The 18,208-nt window shown below is 40.1% G+C and overlaps 1 protein-coding gene across 9 annotated transcripts in view; it reads left to right on the forward strand.

The window, feature by feature from the left end:
- Positions 1-18,208, forward strand: part of GTF2H1 (general transcription factor IIH subunit 1) — a 44,679-nt gene that overhangs the window by 11,014 nt on the left and 15,457 nt on the right. For 5 of the 9 annotated variants that reach the window (XM_014346715.5, XM_055094225.2, XM_055094224.2 and 2 more), the window contains 7 exons: positions 2,469-2,661; positions 4,836-5,001; positions 6,287-6,380; positions 7,986-8,135; positions 8,253-8,332; positions 14,283-14,410; positions 14,526-14,613. In XM_014346715.5, coding sequence (XP_014202201.1) covers positions 2,469-2,661; positions 4,836-5,001; positions 6,287-6,380; positions 7,986-8,135; positions 8,253-8,332; positions 14,283-14,410; positions 14,526-14,613 — 899 coding nt within the window. Of the gene's footprint in view, positions 1-2,468; positions 2,662-4,835; positions 5,002-6,286; positions 6,381-7,985; positions 8,136-8,252; positions 8,333-10,361; positions 10,395-14,282; positions 14,411-14,525; positions 14,614-18,208 lie in introns of all 9 variants that reach the window. The other 4 variants (XM_063608123.1, XM_055094226.2, XM_055094228.2 and 1 more) reach the window with 1 other exon arrangement.

Here is an 18,208-nt window from a genome sequence, read left to right on the forward strand (position 1 = left end):
ATTTTGTAAAAAGATTATATAAATCTTTATTTTATATCAAAAAATCAACCATGTAGAAATAATTACAAAATGGGGTCACTGAATATATACTGTTTTATAACCTGACCTTTTCACTTAATAACAGAACAGGTACAGGTTTACATATAATATGTAAATCTACCTGACATATAGATCTCCACACACTTTAAGAGTTGCATAATACTCCACTAAATGAATATACAATCATGTATTTAACCAGCCCTCTGTGGTTGGACACTTAGGAAGTTTCCAGAATTTTTTTATTGCAGTGTTTGCACTAATATCATTTCAAGGTTGTATGTGTAGGATACATTTCTGCAAAGAATTTCCTGTTTAATAGTTGATGTGTTTTTTTGTGTTATTGTTGGTAAGGACAGAGTCTTGCTGTGTTGCCCAGGCTGGTCTCAAACTCCTGGCCTCAAGCAACACTCCTGCCTCATCCTCTCAAAGTTCTGGGATTATATTATAGGCATGCACCACCATGCTTAGCCAGGTTTATGCATTTAAAATGCTGATAGATGATGCCAGATTTTCCTTCACTAAAATTGTACCAGTTAGGCAAGTTGTCTGATCTTTGCTTATGTGGCCATCTTCTGTTGAGAAGACTCAACCTTATAGTGAATGTAGGTGGTGGAATCTCTTTTTATAAATTTCAGGCATGTGCTAGGCGCAATGGCTCACACCTGTAATCCCAGAAGTTTGAGAGGCCAAGGCGAGTGGATCACCTGAGATCAGAAGTTTGAGACCAGCCTGGTCAACATGGTGGAACCCCATTTCTACTAAAAATACAAAAATTAAGGGCCGGGCGCGGTGGCTCACGCCTGTAATCCCAGCACTTTGGGAGGCCGAGGTGGGCGGATCACAAGGTCAGGAGATCGAGACCATCCTGGCTAACACAATGAAACTCCATCTCTACTAAAAATACAAAAAAATTCTCTGGGCATGGTGGCCGGCGCCTGTAGTCCCAGCTCCTCGGGAGCCTGAGGCAGGAGAATGGCGTGAACTCAAGAGGCGGAGCTTGCAGTGAGCCAAGATCGCGCCACTGCACTCCAGCTTGGGTGCGAGACTCCTTCTCAAAAAAAGACATATATTTCTGAGAGAATGCCCTACAAATTTCTGTTACTAGCTAATAGCCTTAGCTACTAACATTTCTGTAACAATAGACTTATAAATTAGCAGTATTAGCATCTCTCTCAAATGGGAAGCTAGCCCCATAGCTTTGTGTAATACACACGCACATTGTGATAACCACAGTGTACAATAAACAGTATGCCCATCTCCAATTTCTCTACAATTCTTCTCAGTTATTGGTGAAAGCAGTGCATACCCAAAACTAGATTTGCACCAGAATAGTTTCAAGTTGAATATTTGAAGGAATGCCCACATCTGAAAGAAGCAATTAAAATTGATTTAGTTCTTATCATAGCTGACAAAGTTACAGAAAATTTTAAAGAATGATACAGTGAAAACCTATGTAATATGCCCCACCTAGATATTAGTTATTATTTTGCCATATTTGCTTTATTATTTGTGTGTGCACTTTTATTGCTTGTAATACCATTATCACACTGAAAACATTTTAATAAAAAATAGCCATTGTTACATTTCCATTGGTTGTCTCAATAATGTTTATAGTTGTGGTTTTTTTTTTTTTTTTTTTTTTTTTTTTTAAAAACGGTATCCAATCTAGGTTCCTGTAGTTGTCATTTCTTTAGTCCCTTTCAGGGTATAGCCTTGTCAAATATCAAACATTCTGAATATTTCTGATTGTCTCCTCAAGGTTTTAATTTATTCCTGTATACCTGTATTTTTTATAAGCTAAAAATCAGATTTAAAGGCTTGAATATATTCAGCTTAAACATTTTGTGCAAGAGTAATAACATACATAGTGACATTCACTTCCTGTTCCATCACCTCAGAAAGCATATAGTGTCAGGTTGTCTCACTTTTAATGAGGCTAAGTTTGATAACTTTATTAAAGTGGTGACACCAGATTTCTCGAATATAAAATTACATATTTCCCTTGCAAAAAGAAATGCCATGGGCCGCATTTTGCAGTCTTTTGGATCATGATAGGTCATTTTTTATTAATGATAATGTTGATTTGGGGCAGTTTGTTTAAAATACATTCAGGAAGCTTTAAAGAGGTCTGCCCTGCCCTAGTTGAATGGTAACAAAAGCCCATTAATATCTGGAGGTAGTAGCAGTGGGTGAGAAGTGCTGCATGACAGGAGTACCAAAGAAGGAAGCAGAGTGTTAGTGAGTTTGATGAGCATGCTCTGGTTGTATGGGATCATTTAAGAAGAGTGCATTCTACAAAAGCATCAGTATTGGAATAGGGCAGTTAAAGCCCAAAGGAATCCTGAATCATCTTGGGAGAAGTAACTTACTGTATGGTTATTCCCACAGTGTGAGTGTCATCATCTAACTGCCCTCATGCTTCTTTTTAGGCCAGAAAATTAGTCCAGAAGGAAAAGCTAAAATTCAGCTTCAGCTGGTCCTACATGCAGGGGACACAACTAACTTCCATTTTTCCAATGAAAGCACAGCAGTGAAAGAGCGAGATGCAGTAAAAGACCTTCTTCAGCAGCTGCTGCCCAAATTCAAGAGGAAAGCAAATAAAGAACTGGAAGAGAAGAACAGGTGGGAGGAAAAGAATAGCCTTTTGAAAGAGATACTGGGTTCTCTATAGTCTCCTAGTATGGTAATAGCTTGTTAGCTATCCCGACGTTTTTTCGGTTTTGGTTTTTTGTTGTTGTCGTTTTTGTTTTTGTTTTTGTTTTGTTTGTTGGTTTGTTGGTTTTGGTGGTGGTGGTTTTTTGTTTGTTTGTTTTTGGATTTTTTTGAGACGGAGTTTCGCTCTGTCGCCCAGGCTGGAGTGCAGTGGCACAATCTTGGCTCACTGCAACCTCCACCTCCCAGTTTCAAGCAATTCTCCTGTCTCAGCCTCCCGAGTAGCTGGGACTACAGGCATGTGCCACCATGCCCGGCTAATTTTTGTAATTTTAGTAGAGACGGGGTTTCACCATGTTAGTCAGGCTGGTCTCGAACTTCCTGACCTCCAGTGATCCACCCACCTCAGCCTCCCAAAGTGCTGGGATTACAGGTATGAGCCACCACGCCCGGCCACCTATCCTCACTTTTGCTATGATACTGTAATGTAGGAAAATATGGGCTCTAGTGTCTTTACCTTGGTGTTTAGTTTTCAGCTTTAAAATCTTACTGCTTGTTTGACTTTGGGAAATGAGAATGTGCAAACCCAGAAGCTGAATTAACTGCATCATGCTTAACATCTGCTTAGGAGCAGAACCGGGATTGGAAGGTGCTGAAGTTCCTTAATTTCTTTTCCCAGTTCTCTGTCACAGAGAAGATGCTAAGCCATTGGAAGTATGCTTATGAACAAGAAACCTAAAATAATTCACACTGAAAAAGTGAGACAGTATGTAAAATAATGAGTTTTTTTTTTTTTTTTTTTTTTTTTGAGACAGAATCTTGCTCTGTTGCCCAGGCTGGAGTGCAGTGGCGTGATCTCAGCTCACTGCAACCTCCACCTCCTGGGTTCAAGCAGCTCTCCTGCCTCAGCCTCCCAAGTATCTGGTATCACAGGCACACGCCACCACACTTGGCCAATTTTTCTATTTTTAATACAGGGTTTCACCACGTTGGCCAGGCTGGTCTCAAACTCCTGACCTCAAGTGATCTGCCTGCCTGGGCCTTCCAAAGTGCTGGGATAACAGGTGTGAACCGCCACACCTGGCCACAATTTCCTTATGAATTATTCCATCACCAATATCTTTCAGGCCAGCAGTGCTTATATCTGTGCATGCTTAGCGCCATGAAAAATCCATTGCTGAAGGCGGGGCATAATGGCTCATGCCTGTAGTCTCAGCACTTTTCGAGGCTGAGGTGGGTGGATCACTTGAAGTCAGAAGTTCAAGACCAACCCAGCCAACATGGTGAAACTCCACGTCTACTGAAAAAAATACATATCTATGTATACAAAAATTAGCTGGGTGTAGTGGCGCATACCTGTAATCCAGCAACTTGGGAGGCTGAGGCAGGAGAATCACATGAATCTGGGAGGCAAAGGCTGCAGTGAGCTGAGATCATGCCAGTGCACCCTAGCCTGGGTGACAGAGCAAGACTCCATCTCAAAAAAGAAAAAAAAAACTTTATTGCTGGAAAATTTCAAGCATACCTCCTTTTCTGCCCATTTACTTCTGTATGTGAAAGAGAATACATTCAGCCTTCCATATCCAGGAGTTCTACATCCACAGATTCAACCAACTTTGGATCAGAAGTACTTGGGAAAAAAATAACAGTACAATAATTAAACATAATACAAATAAAAATATAACTATTTACCTTGCATTTGATATTATAAATAGTTATTATTATAAGATTTATAATATAAGATTTAAGTATATGGGAGGATATGTATAGGTTGTATGTAAATACACCATTTTATCTAACGGACTTGAGCATTTTCAGATACCAACAGACAGTACACTGCAGACATGGTGATCTTTGAATCACTGGGATACAGAGATGAATAAGATCAAACCCATGTCCTCAAAGGGTTTAATCTTTCCTTTACACCTACCTCCATTTATCACCACTTCATTTGTTCCTCCAAAAATGTGGGGTATTTTGCTCTTAATTACTGAAAAGTGAACTGAAGGACCTCTGCTGCTCAAACATCACAAAATAAAAGTTGTGTGTTTCAATGTTTTGTGTTGCCAAAATCTTTTTAAAATGTACCTACATGGTGTTTTATTCTAGAAGTTCAGTTATATTCGGTATATTCTGCTTTACAGAATGCTGCAAGAAGATCCTGTTTTGTTTCAGCTTTATAAAGACCTTGTTGTGAGTCAAGTGATCAGTGCTGAGGAATTCTGGGCCAATCGTTTAAATGTGAATGCAACAGATAGTTCTTCCACATCCAATCATAAGCAGGATGTTGGCATTTCTGCTGCATTTCTGGTATGTGAGCCTTCTAGATTTCTGAAGAAAATAAAAATTCAAACCCCAATATGTGTCTTAAGACCATTATTCCTTTTGTAAAACTTAGCATTTCCTTAAAGGAAAGTAATGGAAAATTGAGTATCCATGGTATTCTTCACTATTATTGAACTATTATTATTATGTTTGTTTGTTTGTTTTTAACAACAACTCTGTCTCACTCTGTCACCCAGACTGGAGTGCAGTGGCACAGTGATAGCTCCCTGCAGCCTCAAACTCCTGGGCTTAAGCGATCCTCCTGCTTCAGCCTCTCAAGTAGCTGGGACTAAAGGTGTGCACCACCTTGCCTGGCTAAATTTTCTTATTTTTATAGGGCGGGGGGCAGCTCTTTTTGTATTTCCCAGGCTGGTCTCAAATCCCTGGCCTCAAGAGTTCCTCCCATCTTAGCCTCCCAAAGCTCTGGGATTACAAGTATGAGCTATCACACTCAGCCCTCTTCCAAAATGTTTTTAAAATACATATAATTTTTTTTAAATTTATATTTCTTTTTACCAGTTATGTTTTCTTGGCCTTTGGACTTGACCCTAGCATGCTGGTAGTCAAATGGAATTTGAAAATGACTCTTTCAGAGTTTGGACTAATACTTACTTTTTCAAATATTTTCAAATGTAGGGCTTTCTGGTGCCTTTTTAAACCTTTGCCATATTTTACTTACAATACAAGGTTAAATGTATCATGACCATATTATAGAAAATGTAAGATTTGTGAACTATATTAGAACAATTGGGAATACCTTATCTGTGGAATTATGGAATGGAATTCAGTCAGTTGGTATTCTAGTGGAACCAGAATAGTATTAACACATTCAACAAAATTTTGAATACTATTTGTATGTTTGGTATCTTTTTTGGATGTTTATTAGTGAAGTGAATTAATAAGGCCTTTCCCAAAGAAGTCAGTCAGTTAATGTTAATTTAATTATTTACTAACCAAGGTTTGTAGTGATCTTTATGACTATACAAGTTTTATCTTAAAGCTCCACTGCCTCTCTGCCTTCATACTTAAACATGCCTATTTGACCATATTAGACTTCCAAAGGAGCAGATTTTATAGGTCACTTAAGACCGTGAGAAACCAGTCAGGCTTTTTTGAGTCCTGCCTCTGTGCAAAAAGTGAAGGTGAGGGACTTTCTCTGTCTCTGCAGTTAGTTCAGAAATTTTTTTTTCCACCTTTGTCCAGTGTCCACTGGGACCTGAGCCATCTCCCTGATGCTCTAACGTGTATGTGTGTATGGGCTTTGTTTTAGGCTGATGTCCGGCCCCAAACTGATGGCTGTAACGGTCTGAGATATAATTTAACCTCTGATATCATTGAGTCCATATTTAGGACCTATCCAGCAGGTAAGAAGAATCAGTTCTTTCAGATGGTTAAAATATATGGATATATTCTATAGTATATCAGTGAAAAACAAAAAGCTTCAGATTCCTGATCAAGTGCAATAAATTATGTAAAGTACTTTTTACCCAGTGCCTGACATATGGTAGATACTAGGGGCTCAGTAAATAATATGTTGTCATCAGTTCACTAATATGACTGCCATTCGAGTCTGTCTGTACTACTAACTCAGATCATTCTTCATTCTGCATCCAGAGTGACCGTCCTAACCCACAAATTACTTCCCATGCAGATGCCATCCTAAAAGTATAGATTCCTTGACCCCAGCCTCAGTGATTTATTATGTGTAGACAAGGGTGAGAGCCAGTGTGTCAGTCATTCTTCTGACTAAGCAGTACTCTCTTAAGCTGTATTCTGTTCTCGCTTCCCTCTTCCCCACTCTTACCCCTTTAGTCCCTTAGGAATCTCTCTCTCAGGACTCAGCTCAAGCCTCACCTCCTTGCCACCTCTATGAAATCCTGGCCAGTCCCAGTGGCTCACGCCTGTAATCCCAACACTTCAGGAGGCTGAGGCAAGAGGATCCCTTGAAGCAAGGGGTTCAAGACTAGCCTGGGCAACAAAACAAGACCCTATCTCTCTTTTTTTTTTTTTAATTGAGACAGAGTCTTGCTCTGTCAACCAGGCTGGAGTGCAGTGGCGCGATCTTGGCTCACTGCAACCTCCGCCTCCCAGGCTCAAGTGATTCTACTGCCTCCGCCTCCCAAGTAGCTGGGACTACAGGCACGTGCCACCACGCCAAGCTACTTTTTGTATTTTTTGTAGAGATGGGGTTTCACCCTGTTGGCCAGGCTGGTCTTGAATTCCTGACCTCAAGTGATCTGCCCGCCTCAGCCTCCCAAAGTGCTGAGATTACAGGCTTGAGCCACAGCATCTGGCTCTTTTGTATCTTTCTGATGGTAACATAATTGTGTAGTGTTTATTATGTGCCAGACACTTTTCTAAGTTCTTTTTCTATAGTAACTGATTTAATCATCACGTAAACCTATGAAGTAGAGGTACTGTTATGACCCTCATTTTACAGATGAGGAAACCAGGGTACAGAAAGATTAAGTAATTTGCTCAGGGTCACACAGATAGAAAGTGGCAGACCTGGAATTTTAAACTCAGAGCTCAGCAAACAATGCTGTTGAACTCTATGCTTGCTAGTGTGTAAGCCGCTGGAGTGCTGAGCTGACAGTCCAGTGGATATTGAGATCATTATTACCCCACAAGCTAACACAGTGCCTTGGATTGAGAGTGCAAATATATAAATGAGCAAACAAGCAGACTCAGCTCTGACTCCTGAGATTCTTGGTATTTCTACTAAAACTTCAAAACCTTATTCTTTTGGTGCAAATAAGGTTTTGTTTGTAATTTGTAAGATTTATAGAGGTCATACCTCACCTAATCTCTCAAGTTACCCTTCATATTTATAATTAGATTATAACATATAGTATGTAGAGTTGAGAGCTTTATGGTCTAGATTTTGCTATTTGTATTTCAGTTACCTAATTTGAGAGGTTTTAAAAATGGAAATTCACTATATAATACTTGTGGGTTTTTTTCCACAGTAAAAATGAAATATGCAGAAAATGTTCCCCACAACATGACAGAGAAGGAATTCTGGACACGTTTTTTCCAGTCCCATTATTTTCACAGGGATCGGCTGAATACAGGGTCAAAGGATCTCTTTGCAGAATGTGCCAAAATAGATGAAAAAGGTAACTGTTTATCTCTGATAGACACTGGTATTTAACTTGCCACCCTCTGGACATTATAGGTGTTAATTTCTGAGACAGATAAGACATGCTGAACTTTTTATTTTGTTGGTTTTCTAGGCCTAAAAACAATGGTTTCATTAGGAGTGAAAAACCCACTACTAGATTTAACAGCTTTGGAAGATAAACCATTAGATGAGGTAAGAAGCAATAAAAGAAGTTTTGAGAGAAAAGAGTCTTTTCCTAGTCTTCAACATTGTCTTAAGCGTAGTAGACCTATTCCACTTGTGAGAATGTCAAATAAGCAAAATACTGTTACTTGAAGTGATTTATCGGAAGTGCTTTGAAATAGCGTTGTTTGCCATTAAAATTGCCTAGAAGAAATGAAATTCCTGTGTGAGTTGCTGAAACCTTTTAAAAATAAATTTCTAGCTCCCTTATCCGCAGTTCTCTAGTAATAATAAAGGCTTAATGTGATGAGTTCAGCTTTATGCTCTAGCTAACATTTAATCTAAAGAAATATGGATAAATTAATAAATAAGGAAGATAACAAACATTTGTTGATTGCTTACTATCTGCCAAACCTTAAGCACTCTCATGACCCTTATACCATGCCAACCCCAATGTTTCAGCAAGTAGGCCATCATATATGACCTACCTACCTCAGCATCATGACCCCAGACCTACAGATTTATCTACTTGCAGAGAAAGAGATGGCTCCTGTTGTGATCAAGGATAATTTTATCACTGCCTCTGTCTTCTAGGCCAGAACTTGTCTTCCTCAGTTATTCCCTTTACTCTGAGTTTTCATTTTCTTGCTCTTATTTTTCTTCTTTTTCTGTCTCTTTTTTTTTTTTTTGAGAAAGAGTTTCACTCTGTTGCCCAGGCTGGAGTGCAGTGGCGCAATCTTGGCTCACTGCAACCTCTGCCTCCCAAGTTAAAGCCATTCTCCTGCCTCAGCCTCCCAAGTAGCTGGAATTACAGGCACGTGCCACCACACCCAGCTAATTTTTGTATTTTTAGTAGAGACGGGGTTTTGCCACGTTGACCAGGCTGGTCTCAAACTCCTTACCTCAGGTGATCTGCCCACCTTGGCCTCCCAAAGTGCTGGGATTACAGTCATGAGCCACCGCGCCCAGCCAGTGTATTTTCAATTTATACTTTGATCATATGGTGAGTTTTTCAGGACATCACCCTTTCAGAAGTGAAGAAGAATCTATACAAACATGGCCCTCTTTAATTATCCTGAGAAAATAAAGCTTAGTGGCGCTTAGACTTACAACTTACTATGAAAGGAAGACTTTTTTAGTGCTTTTTTTTTCTTTAAACATGATGGCATATTGTACATGTACATTTGTAACTTTATCTTCTGTTTAGTATCAATATCTGTATAAACTATCCCATAGTTTAAAACATAGACTTTAAAACCAAACTAGCTGACTTAGATCCTGATATCTTCTAACATTTCTAGGCCCTGTTTGGTTTTTGTTTTGTTTTGTTTTGTTCTGTTTTTTGAGATGGGATCTCACTCTGTTGCCCAGGCTGGAGTACAGTGGCCTGAGCTCGGCTCACTGCAACCTCTACCTCCTGGGTTCAAGCGATTCTCCTGCCTCAGGCTCCCGAGTAGCGGAGATCACAGGCACATGCCACCACACCAGGCTAATTTTTGTATTTTTAGTACAGGCGGGGTTTCATCATGTTGGCCGGGCTGATCTCGAACTCCTGACCTCAAGTGGTCCACCCACCTCGGCCTCCCAAAGTGCAGGGATTACAGATGTGAGCCACTGTGCCCGGCCCAAGCCCAGTTTTTTTGTTTTTGTTTTTTTTTTCCTTAGTGAGGCTAATAGTACTTGCCTTATAGGATTTCTATGAGTTAAAAGAGCCTAGTGCGTAATAAGTAGTAGGTAATAGGCATTATTGTTGTTATCTGTATTTTTAGATGCCTGCACAGTATTCCATTGGTATGGGTATATCAACATTTATATAACCAATCTTTTTACTACAAATATTGGTTGATGCCATTTTTCATTTGGTGTTCCTTCTTCCCTTCTCAATCTTCTGGTTATAGTAACTATCACAGGCTATGATCTATGGCCTCCTGAATGCATTCTCTCTATTCCATTGCTTTACTAGATATGGGGAACAGGGGAGGGAGTAAAAATAAAAATAAAAACATTCTTGTTACGTAATGATGAATCCTGAATAACCATAGTCTGTCTTTGACTGCAGAGCTCTAGCTGCCTACTTGACATCTCCTCTCAGGTATTTCAAAGACATCTCAACTTCACATGTAAAATGGAATCTTTGATTCCCATCCTCATAAACGTATCTCCATGGGTATTCCCTCTCTTAGTAAAAAGCATTACAATTTGCTCAAGCCAAAAACCTGGGAGTCGGCGAGTCTCCTTGATTCTTCCTCTTCTTTTTTATGACAGGGGCTCACTCTGTTGCCCAGGCTGGAGTGCAGTGGCACAATCATGGCTCACTGCAATCTTGACCTCTTGGGCTCAAGCAATCTGCCTTAGGCTCCTGAGTAGCTGGGACTGTAGCACAGGCTACCACACCCGGCTAATTTTATTTTTTGTAGAGATAGGGTCTCCCTATATTGCCCAGGCTGGTCTGAACTCCTGGGCTCCAGCTATTTTTCCACCTCAGCCTCTTAAAGTGCTGAGATTACAGGCGTGAACCATTGCAGCCAGCCATGTTTTCCTCCTGATACAGCATTCAGTGTATCAGCAAGCCTCGTACAATACACCTCTCATCTGTGGGATCCACACAAACGCTTACACCCTTTCGTGTTTACGGTATCATCATCTTTGGCCTGTTTGCTTGCCTTAGCCTTCTAACCTTTATTTTTGCTATCTTGTCTTTTATAGTTTATTCTCCCCTAGCAGTAATAATTATAATATAGGCCGGGCGTGGTGGCTCGTGCCTGTGATCGAGCACTTTGGGACGCCAAGGCGGGTGGATCACCTGAGGCCAGGAGTTTGAGACCAGCCTGGCCAACATGGTGAAACCCCATCTCCACTAAAAATACAAAAATTAGCCGGGCCTGGCGGCACATGCCTGTAATTCCAGCTACCCAGGAGGCTGAGGCAGGAGAGTCGCTGGAACCAGGGAGGCAGAGGCTGCAGTGAGCTAAGATTGCGCCACTGCACTCCTGCCTGAGTGACAGAGTGAGACTGTCTCAAAAAAAAAAAAAAAAAGGATTATAATATAAATCAGATCCTAATAATCCCCTATGTGAATCTCTTCATTATCTTCTCACTGAGCTTAGAATAAAATCAAAACTCCTACAAGACTGCTAGATTTGGCTCCTGCATACTTCTCAGATGGGGCCACTTCTACTCATTCATGCTTTAGACATAATGACCATTCACTTCCATGCCACGCTTTTTCTACCTCAGGGCCTATGCACTTAACTGATCTTCTACCTGCTTGTTCCCTAACCAGCTTCTGCCTATCTTTAGATACCTGTTCTAATGTCATTTCTCGCCAGGTGGGGTGACTCATGCCTTTAATCCTAGCACTTTGGGAGGCTGAGGTGGGAGGATCGTTTGAGTCCATTGTGAGACCACATCTCTAAACTTTTTTTTTTTTTTTAATTTAAAAATTAGCTGGGCATAGTGGTATACACTTGCAGTCCCAGCTACTCGGGAGGCTAAGGCAGGAGGATCACTTGAGCCCAGGAGGTCAAGGCTGCAGTGAACTGCGATTGCACCACTGCACTCCAGCCTGGGCAACAGAGCGAGAACCTGTCTCAAAAAAAAATAAAAATAAAAATTTAAAAATTAAAAATTAAAAAGTTGCTTGCTTCAGAGAAGCTTTCTCTAACCACCCACAAATTCAGTCACTTCATCATGTTACCCTCTGTTTTATTCAATGACATTTTCCACTTTCAAAAAAAATTGTGTTTACCTTGTTTTACTGGATAATTCCATTCACACTCCTCTCAGAGTGTAATCTTCATGAAGCTGACTTTGTTCTGTTTATTGGCCTGTTCCTAGCGCATGTCATGTAGTAATAATCACTTAGTAATTATTTGATACATTGATGAACAGCATATGGATCTTTTTTTTTTTTTTTTTTTGAGATGGAGTCGTGCCGTTTTGCCCAGGCTGGAGTTCAGTGGCGTGATCTCAGCTCAATGCAATCTCTGCCTCCCGAGTTCAAGCAATTCTCCTCCCTCAGCTTCCTGAGTAGGTGGGATCATAGGCACACACCACGCCCAGCTAATTTTTGTATTTTTAGTACAGGGTTTCACCACGACCAGACTGGTCTTGAATTCCCAACCTCAGGTGACCCACCCACCTCAGCCTCCCAAAGTGGTGGGATTACAGGCGTGAGCCACCACACCCAGCACATATGAGTCTTTTTTTTTTTTTTTTTTTTTTTTTTTTGAGACGGAGTCTTGCTGTCACCCAGGCTAGAGTGCAGTAGCACCCCCCGGGGTTCATGCCATTCTCCTGCCTCAGCCTCCCGAGTAGCTGGGACTACAGGTGTCCGCCACCTCGCCCGGCTAATTTTTTGTATTTTTAGTACGGAAAGGATTTCACCGTGTTAGCCAGGATGGCCTCGATCTCCTGACCTTGTGATCCACCCGCCTCGGCCTCCCAAAGTGTTGGGATTACAGGCGTAAGCCACCACACCTGGCCCATATGAGTCTCATGATCTTTCTTTCACCTTTTTAGCCTCACCAATTCCTGGACCACCGTTATTAGTGTATTGAACCATATACAGTCTCATGACACAATATGTACTACATTGCTGCTTTGCTTGTGTTTTGTTTTATTTTTAAATAGAGACAAGGTCTCACTATGTTGCCAGGCTGGACTTGAACTCTTCGGCTCAACAGTTCTTCTGCCTCAACCTCCCAAATAATCAGGACCACAGTGCCTCTTTGCCTTTGTTTAAGCAGTTTCCTCTCCCTGAAATGTTATTGTCTCCCGGATCTACTTGGCAAGCACCAGTTTATCTTATGGTTCTCTGTGAGCCTTTTTCGAACCCTCTTCTCCAGTAGGATTGATTAGTAATTCTCTCCAGCCCAGCTTCCCACTAACTAGTATTTAAGCTCCTATGGCATGGGGTCTTAATCAATTTTGTATCTACATGGTCTAGCAAGTAGCGTGCACTCAATACATGTTTTAAAATATAATCTCATTTTATTCTCTTTTATCCTACTTTATAGAGCTTGGAAAAGTTTATCTTGCCTAGATTAATGTTAGAAAAAGAATTTGACTCTTTATCTTTCTGAATCCATAGTCTGTGTTTTTCTCACTATATTCTATTCTTTTTATTTACTTTTTTTTTTTTTTTTTTGAGACAGTCTCACTCTGTCACCCAGGCTGGAGTGCAGTGGTGCAATCTCAGCTCACTGCCACCTCTGCCTCCTGGGTTCAAGTGATTCTCCTGCCTCACTCAGTCTCCCCAACAGCTGGGATTACAGGTGTGTGCCACCACACCTGGCTAATTTTTGTATTTTTGATAGAGATGAGGTTTCACCATGTTGGCCGGGCTAGTTTTGAACTCCTGACCTCAGGTGACTCGCCCACCTTGGCCTCCCAGAGTGCTGGGATTACAGGTGTCCTGACTGTATTGCTTTTATTTAACGTTTTGATAACTAGGTCCAAATTGTTCTTTAAAAGAGAAATGCAGACCACGCACGGTGGCTCACACCTGTAATCCCAGCACTTTGGGAGGCCAAGGTGGGCGGATCACTTGAGGTCAGGAGTTCAAGACCAGTCTGACCAGCATGGTGAAACCCCATCTCTACTAAAAATACAAAATATTAGCCGGGCGTGGTGGCAGGCGCCTGTAATCCCAGCTTCTCAGGAGGCTGAGGCAAGAGAATCACTTGAATGCAGGAGGCGAAGGTTGCACTCCAGCCTGAGCAACAGAGCGGGACTTCATCTCAAAAAGAGAGAGAAATTCAGTTTAAGATGTATTTTGTAATGCTAAAACGAGTTAGTGCTATTTGTTAATCTTTTATGTGCATATGTCACTTGTTTTTAAATGTTTGTTCATAAATATTTAATGTTCGTGAGAAGTAATAAAAGTCCCATCATCCAACAAATTTTTTCAGCTAAGCGTGTCTTATAATAAGAAAAGCAGAACCTTTTAAAAAAATTTTTAATATATTATTTCTCACAGGGCTATGGCATTTCCTCTGTGCCATCTGCTTCCAATTCTAAATCCATAAAAGAGAATAGTAATGCTGCCATCATCAAGAGATTTAACCATCACAGTGCCATGGTCCTGGCAGCTGGACTCAGAAAACAGTTAAGTATAAATGCAGAGGTGCAGTAACTGGGCTTTTCAGGATATCCAGATGGAGTTGTGGTGTTGTTTTGCTTGTGGTTTCTAACGTTAACTTTTTTTCCCCTTTATTTTAAGAGAAGCACAAAATGAACAAAATAGTGAGCCCAGCAACATGGATGGACATTCCGGAGATGCAGACTGCTTTCAGCCAGCAGTCAAAAGGGTATGGGCAAAAAAATATGAACCATTTGGGGCTCAAGTTTCTCCAAATACTTTATGTGACTGCAAGTACTGTATACGCTTATTTCATGTGACTCAGTTCTTCTAACTAAGATGTTAAGCATTTGGCTTAAAATGTATAGCATTACAAAGAATATTTCCCCAGCTTTGGCTTGCCAGCTAACTTTCCATTGACTCTAGCCTGTTAGCCATTTTTATTGTTTTTTGTTTGTTTGTTTGTTTGTTTTCCTCACATGTACACATACATACAGATTGTTCTTATATGTGATTTTGTTCTCTGGGAATAAAATCTTCATTCAACAGAGGCAATATGGCAGAAAAACCGAAGTTTCATGTATATGATTTTTCAAAGAAAGTGAATTGGCCCTCATGTTAAACCTAGCATTTCAGAGCTGAAAGTGTCTTCTCATTAAATATTGAAGAAATCATTTGAGGGTGTGGAGAAGGATGGACAGAATTAGCTGCTTGTGTGTTTATTCTTCTCCTGCAACTTTGCCACGCTATTTTGTACCTCCCTTCCTAATTATGATAAAGCTTTCTTAGAGAGCAGTCAGGCAATGTGTATTAAGTGTTTAAAGCTTTACACCCTTAGTTCTACTTGTGGACATTTATTTCTTAAGAAAGATGTATACTAAGATTTAGATAGAAATATTCATTACAGTATCATAATAAAGACAGTAGCAAGGATTCTGTTATCTGTGTTGCATTAATACAATAGAGATTGATGCAACTGTTCATTATTTTGAAAGCATTAATGATAATATTGCATTAAAGAGTTCACTGAACAGATTGTACAGTACAGTTTTACACACAAAAAAAATAGTTTGTGAGCTTTAAAAGGGCCTTCAAATTAATATGCTAAACGGTTGTCTTTCAATAAAGGGATTATGGGTAAGTCTTAATTTCTTTCATTTATTTCAGTAATTTAATGTTTTTGTTGTTGTTATTGTTTTTTTTGAGACAGAGTCTTGCTCTGTCACCCAGGCTGGAGTGCAGTGGTGCAATCTCAGCTCACTGCAATCTCGGCTCACTGCAACGTCTGCCTCCTGGATTCAAGCAATTCTTCTGCCTCAGCCTCCGGAGTAGCTGGGATTACAGGCGTGCACCACCATACCTAGCTAATTTTTGTATTTTTAGTAGAGACGGAATTTTGCCATATTGGCCAGGCTGGTGTTGAACTCCTGGCCTCATGTGATCCGCCCATCTCAGCCTCCCAAAGTGCTGGGGTTACAGGCATGAGCCACTGTGCCAGCCTATTTCAGTAACTTAATGTTTTTACAGGCATGTATTATTACCTATAAAATTAATAAAGCCAGTGAGGTATTTCTTTTTTGAACTAAAGCAAAGCTAATAATAAGTTATAGAGAAGTTAGAGAAGAAATCTATTAAGTGATACTTTCTTTGTATACTGTTGCACTGAGTACCCTTGATTCTTGGTGGTGAACAAGTTATCAGAAATTTCTTGGCCAGGAGCCGTGGCTCACACCTGTAATCCCAGCACTTTGGGAGTCCAAGGTGGGTGGATCACTTGAGGTCAGAATTTCTAGACCAGCCTGGCCAGCATGGTGAAACCCTGTCTCTACTAAAAATACAGAAATTAGCCAGGCATGGTGACGTGCGCCTGTAATTCCAGCTACTTGGGAGGCTGAGGCAGCAAAATCACTTGAACCTGGCAGGCGGAGTTCGCAGTGAGCTGGGATCGCGTCCCTGCACTCCAGCCTGGATGACAGAGCAAGACTCCATCTCAAAGAAAAAATAAAAAAGAAATTTATTTATTTGTGTGAATTTTTACAATACAGATGCTTCTCGACTTAAATGGGGCTACATCCCAATAAACTCATAAGTTGCAAATACTGTAAATCAAAAATGCATTGAATACACCTAATGTATGGAACACATAGTTTAGCCTATCCTACTTTAAACGTGTTCCAAACACTTAGCTTAGCCTGTAGTTGGGCAGTATTACCTACTATAAAGTGTATTTTCTAATAAAATGTTGAATATCTCATGTAACTCATTGAATACTGAAAGTGAAAAACAATGTATAGGTACTCAAAATATGGTTTCTCTACTGAATGTGAATCACTTTGACACCGTCATAAAGTTGAAAAATTCCAAGTCAAACCATTGTAAGTCAGGGGCTATCAGTATTCAGTAGTAAATGCTGGCTCTAACTATTCTTCCAAGTCAGTGGTTGACTGCTGTTTATTCTATAAAGGGTTACAATTTATAGATTCTCTCACTTGTAGAATGAGAGATTCAGAATTAATAGCAGACAGAGTCCCTACCTTGATGGAGCTTTCATTTAAGTGTGAAAGTCAGGTGACCTAACAAGGCCTTGGCATAAGTTTAGGATTTGGATTGTTACGGGAGCTTGGGTAGGGACATGTCATAGGTAAGGCAACAGCAGGAGTAGAGATAAGCTTGACATATGTCAAAAATCATGAAGACATCAGTAATCCTTGAAGTTGGCTGAAAGGTATAGAGTTGAGAAAGTAGTTAAAAAAAAAAGAAGTCAGGCTGAGTCTAGGTAAGGATGTGTTTCTCTGAGGTCAGATTTGTTCCTGTACCATAAAGGGACTATTTAGAATCTTAAAGCTGGAGCAATTTAAAACGTTAAGTTTTCAGATTGAGGTCAGATTTGTGACCTCATGTGAGGTCAGATTTGTTCCTGTACCATAAAGGGACTATTTAGAATCTTAAAGCTGGAGCAATTTAAAACGTTAAGTTTTCAGATTGACGTTTTTTGAGGTATAGTTAATAACCTGAATGTTCTGATTCTAGTCTTGGTAGTCAATAAGAGTTGACCAGATGAATTTCATAGCTTTGTAGAGGATGAAATATTTCAAGGCTGATTTGCACAAATGTTTACATAGATCATGTATCTTTCATAAGTAATATGTTTTTATTATTACAAGGCTGTAAAAATTTAAGCAGGTTGTTAATAGCACAGGGGGTAACAGATTAATAAAATTAATGAATAAAATTACTAAAAGAGTCCAGAAGTAAACCCAAATACATGGAGGAATTAAGCATATGTATGATACACATGACATTTTAAAAATCAGTGGGAAAAGGTAAATTATTTTACAAATGGTGTTAGAAGCACTGATTGATAATTTTGTTAAAAGAAACTTAGATTCCCTATTTTACTCCTAATCCAAAATAAATTCTGAGTGGATCCAAGATTAAGCAAAAATTAAGCCGGAAGCTGAGCATGGTAGCATGTGTCTGTAATCTCCGCAATTTAGGAGACTGAGTTCGGCTGGGGAGGTGGTGATACGTGCCTAGAAAAAAAAAATTTTTTTAAGCCACAGATGTATAAGCAAAAAGCAGGCAAAGAGGCGGAATTTTTTGTTTTTTGTTTTTGATGAAGTCTCACTTGTCGCCCAGGCTGGAGCGCAGTGGCGTGATCTCAGCTCACTGCAACCTCTGCCTCCCGGGTTCAAGCGATTCTCCTGCCTCAGCCTCCCAAGTAGCTGGGATTACAGGCACCTGCCGAGGAGATGGATTTTTTTATAATTAAAACAAAACAAAACAAAAAAACACCAAACTGGAAGATAAAGTATTTACAACAT

The sequence above is a fragment of the Pan paniscus genome, chromosome 9, assembly GCF_029289425.2.
Source record: "Pan paniscus chromosome 9, NHGRI_mPanPan1-v2.0_pri, whole genome shotgun sequence".
NCBI classification, from domain to species: Eukaryota; Metazoa; Chordata; class Mammalia; order Primates; family Hominidae; genus Pan; species Pan paniscus.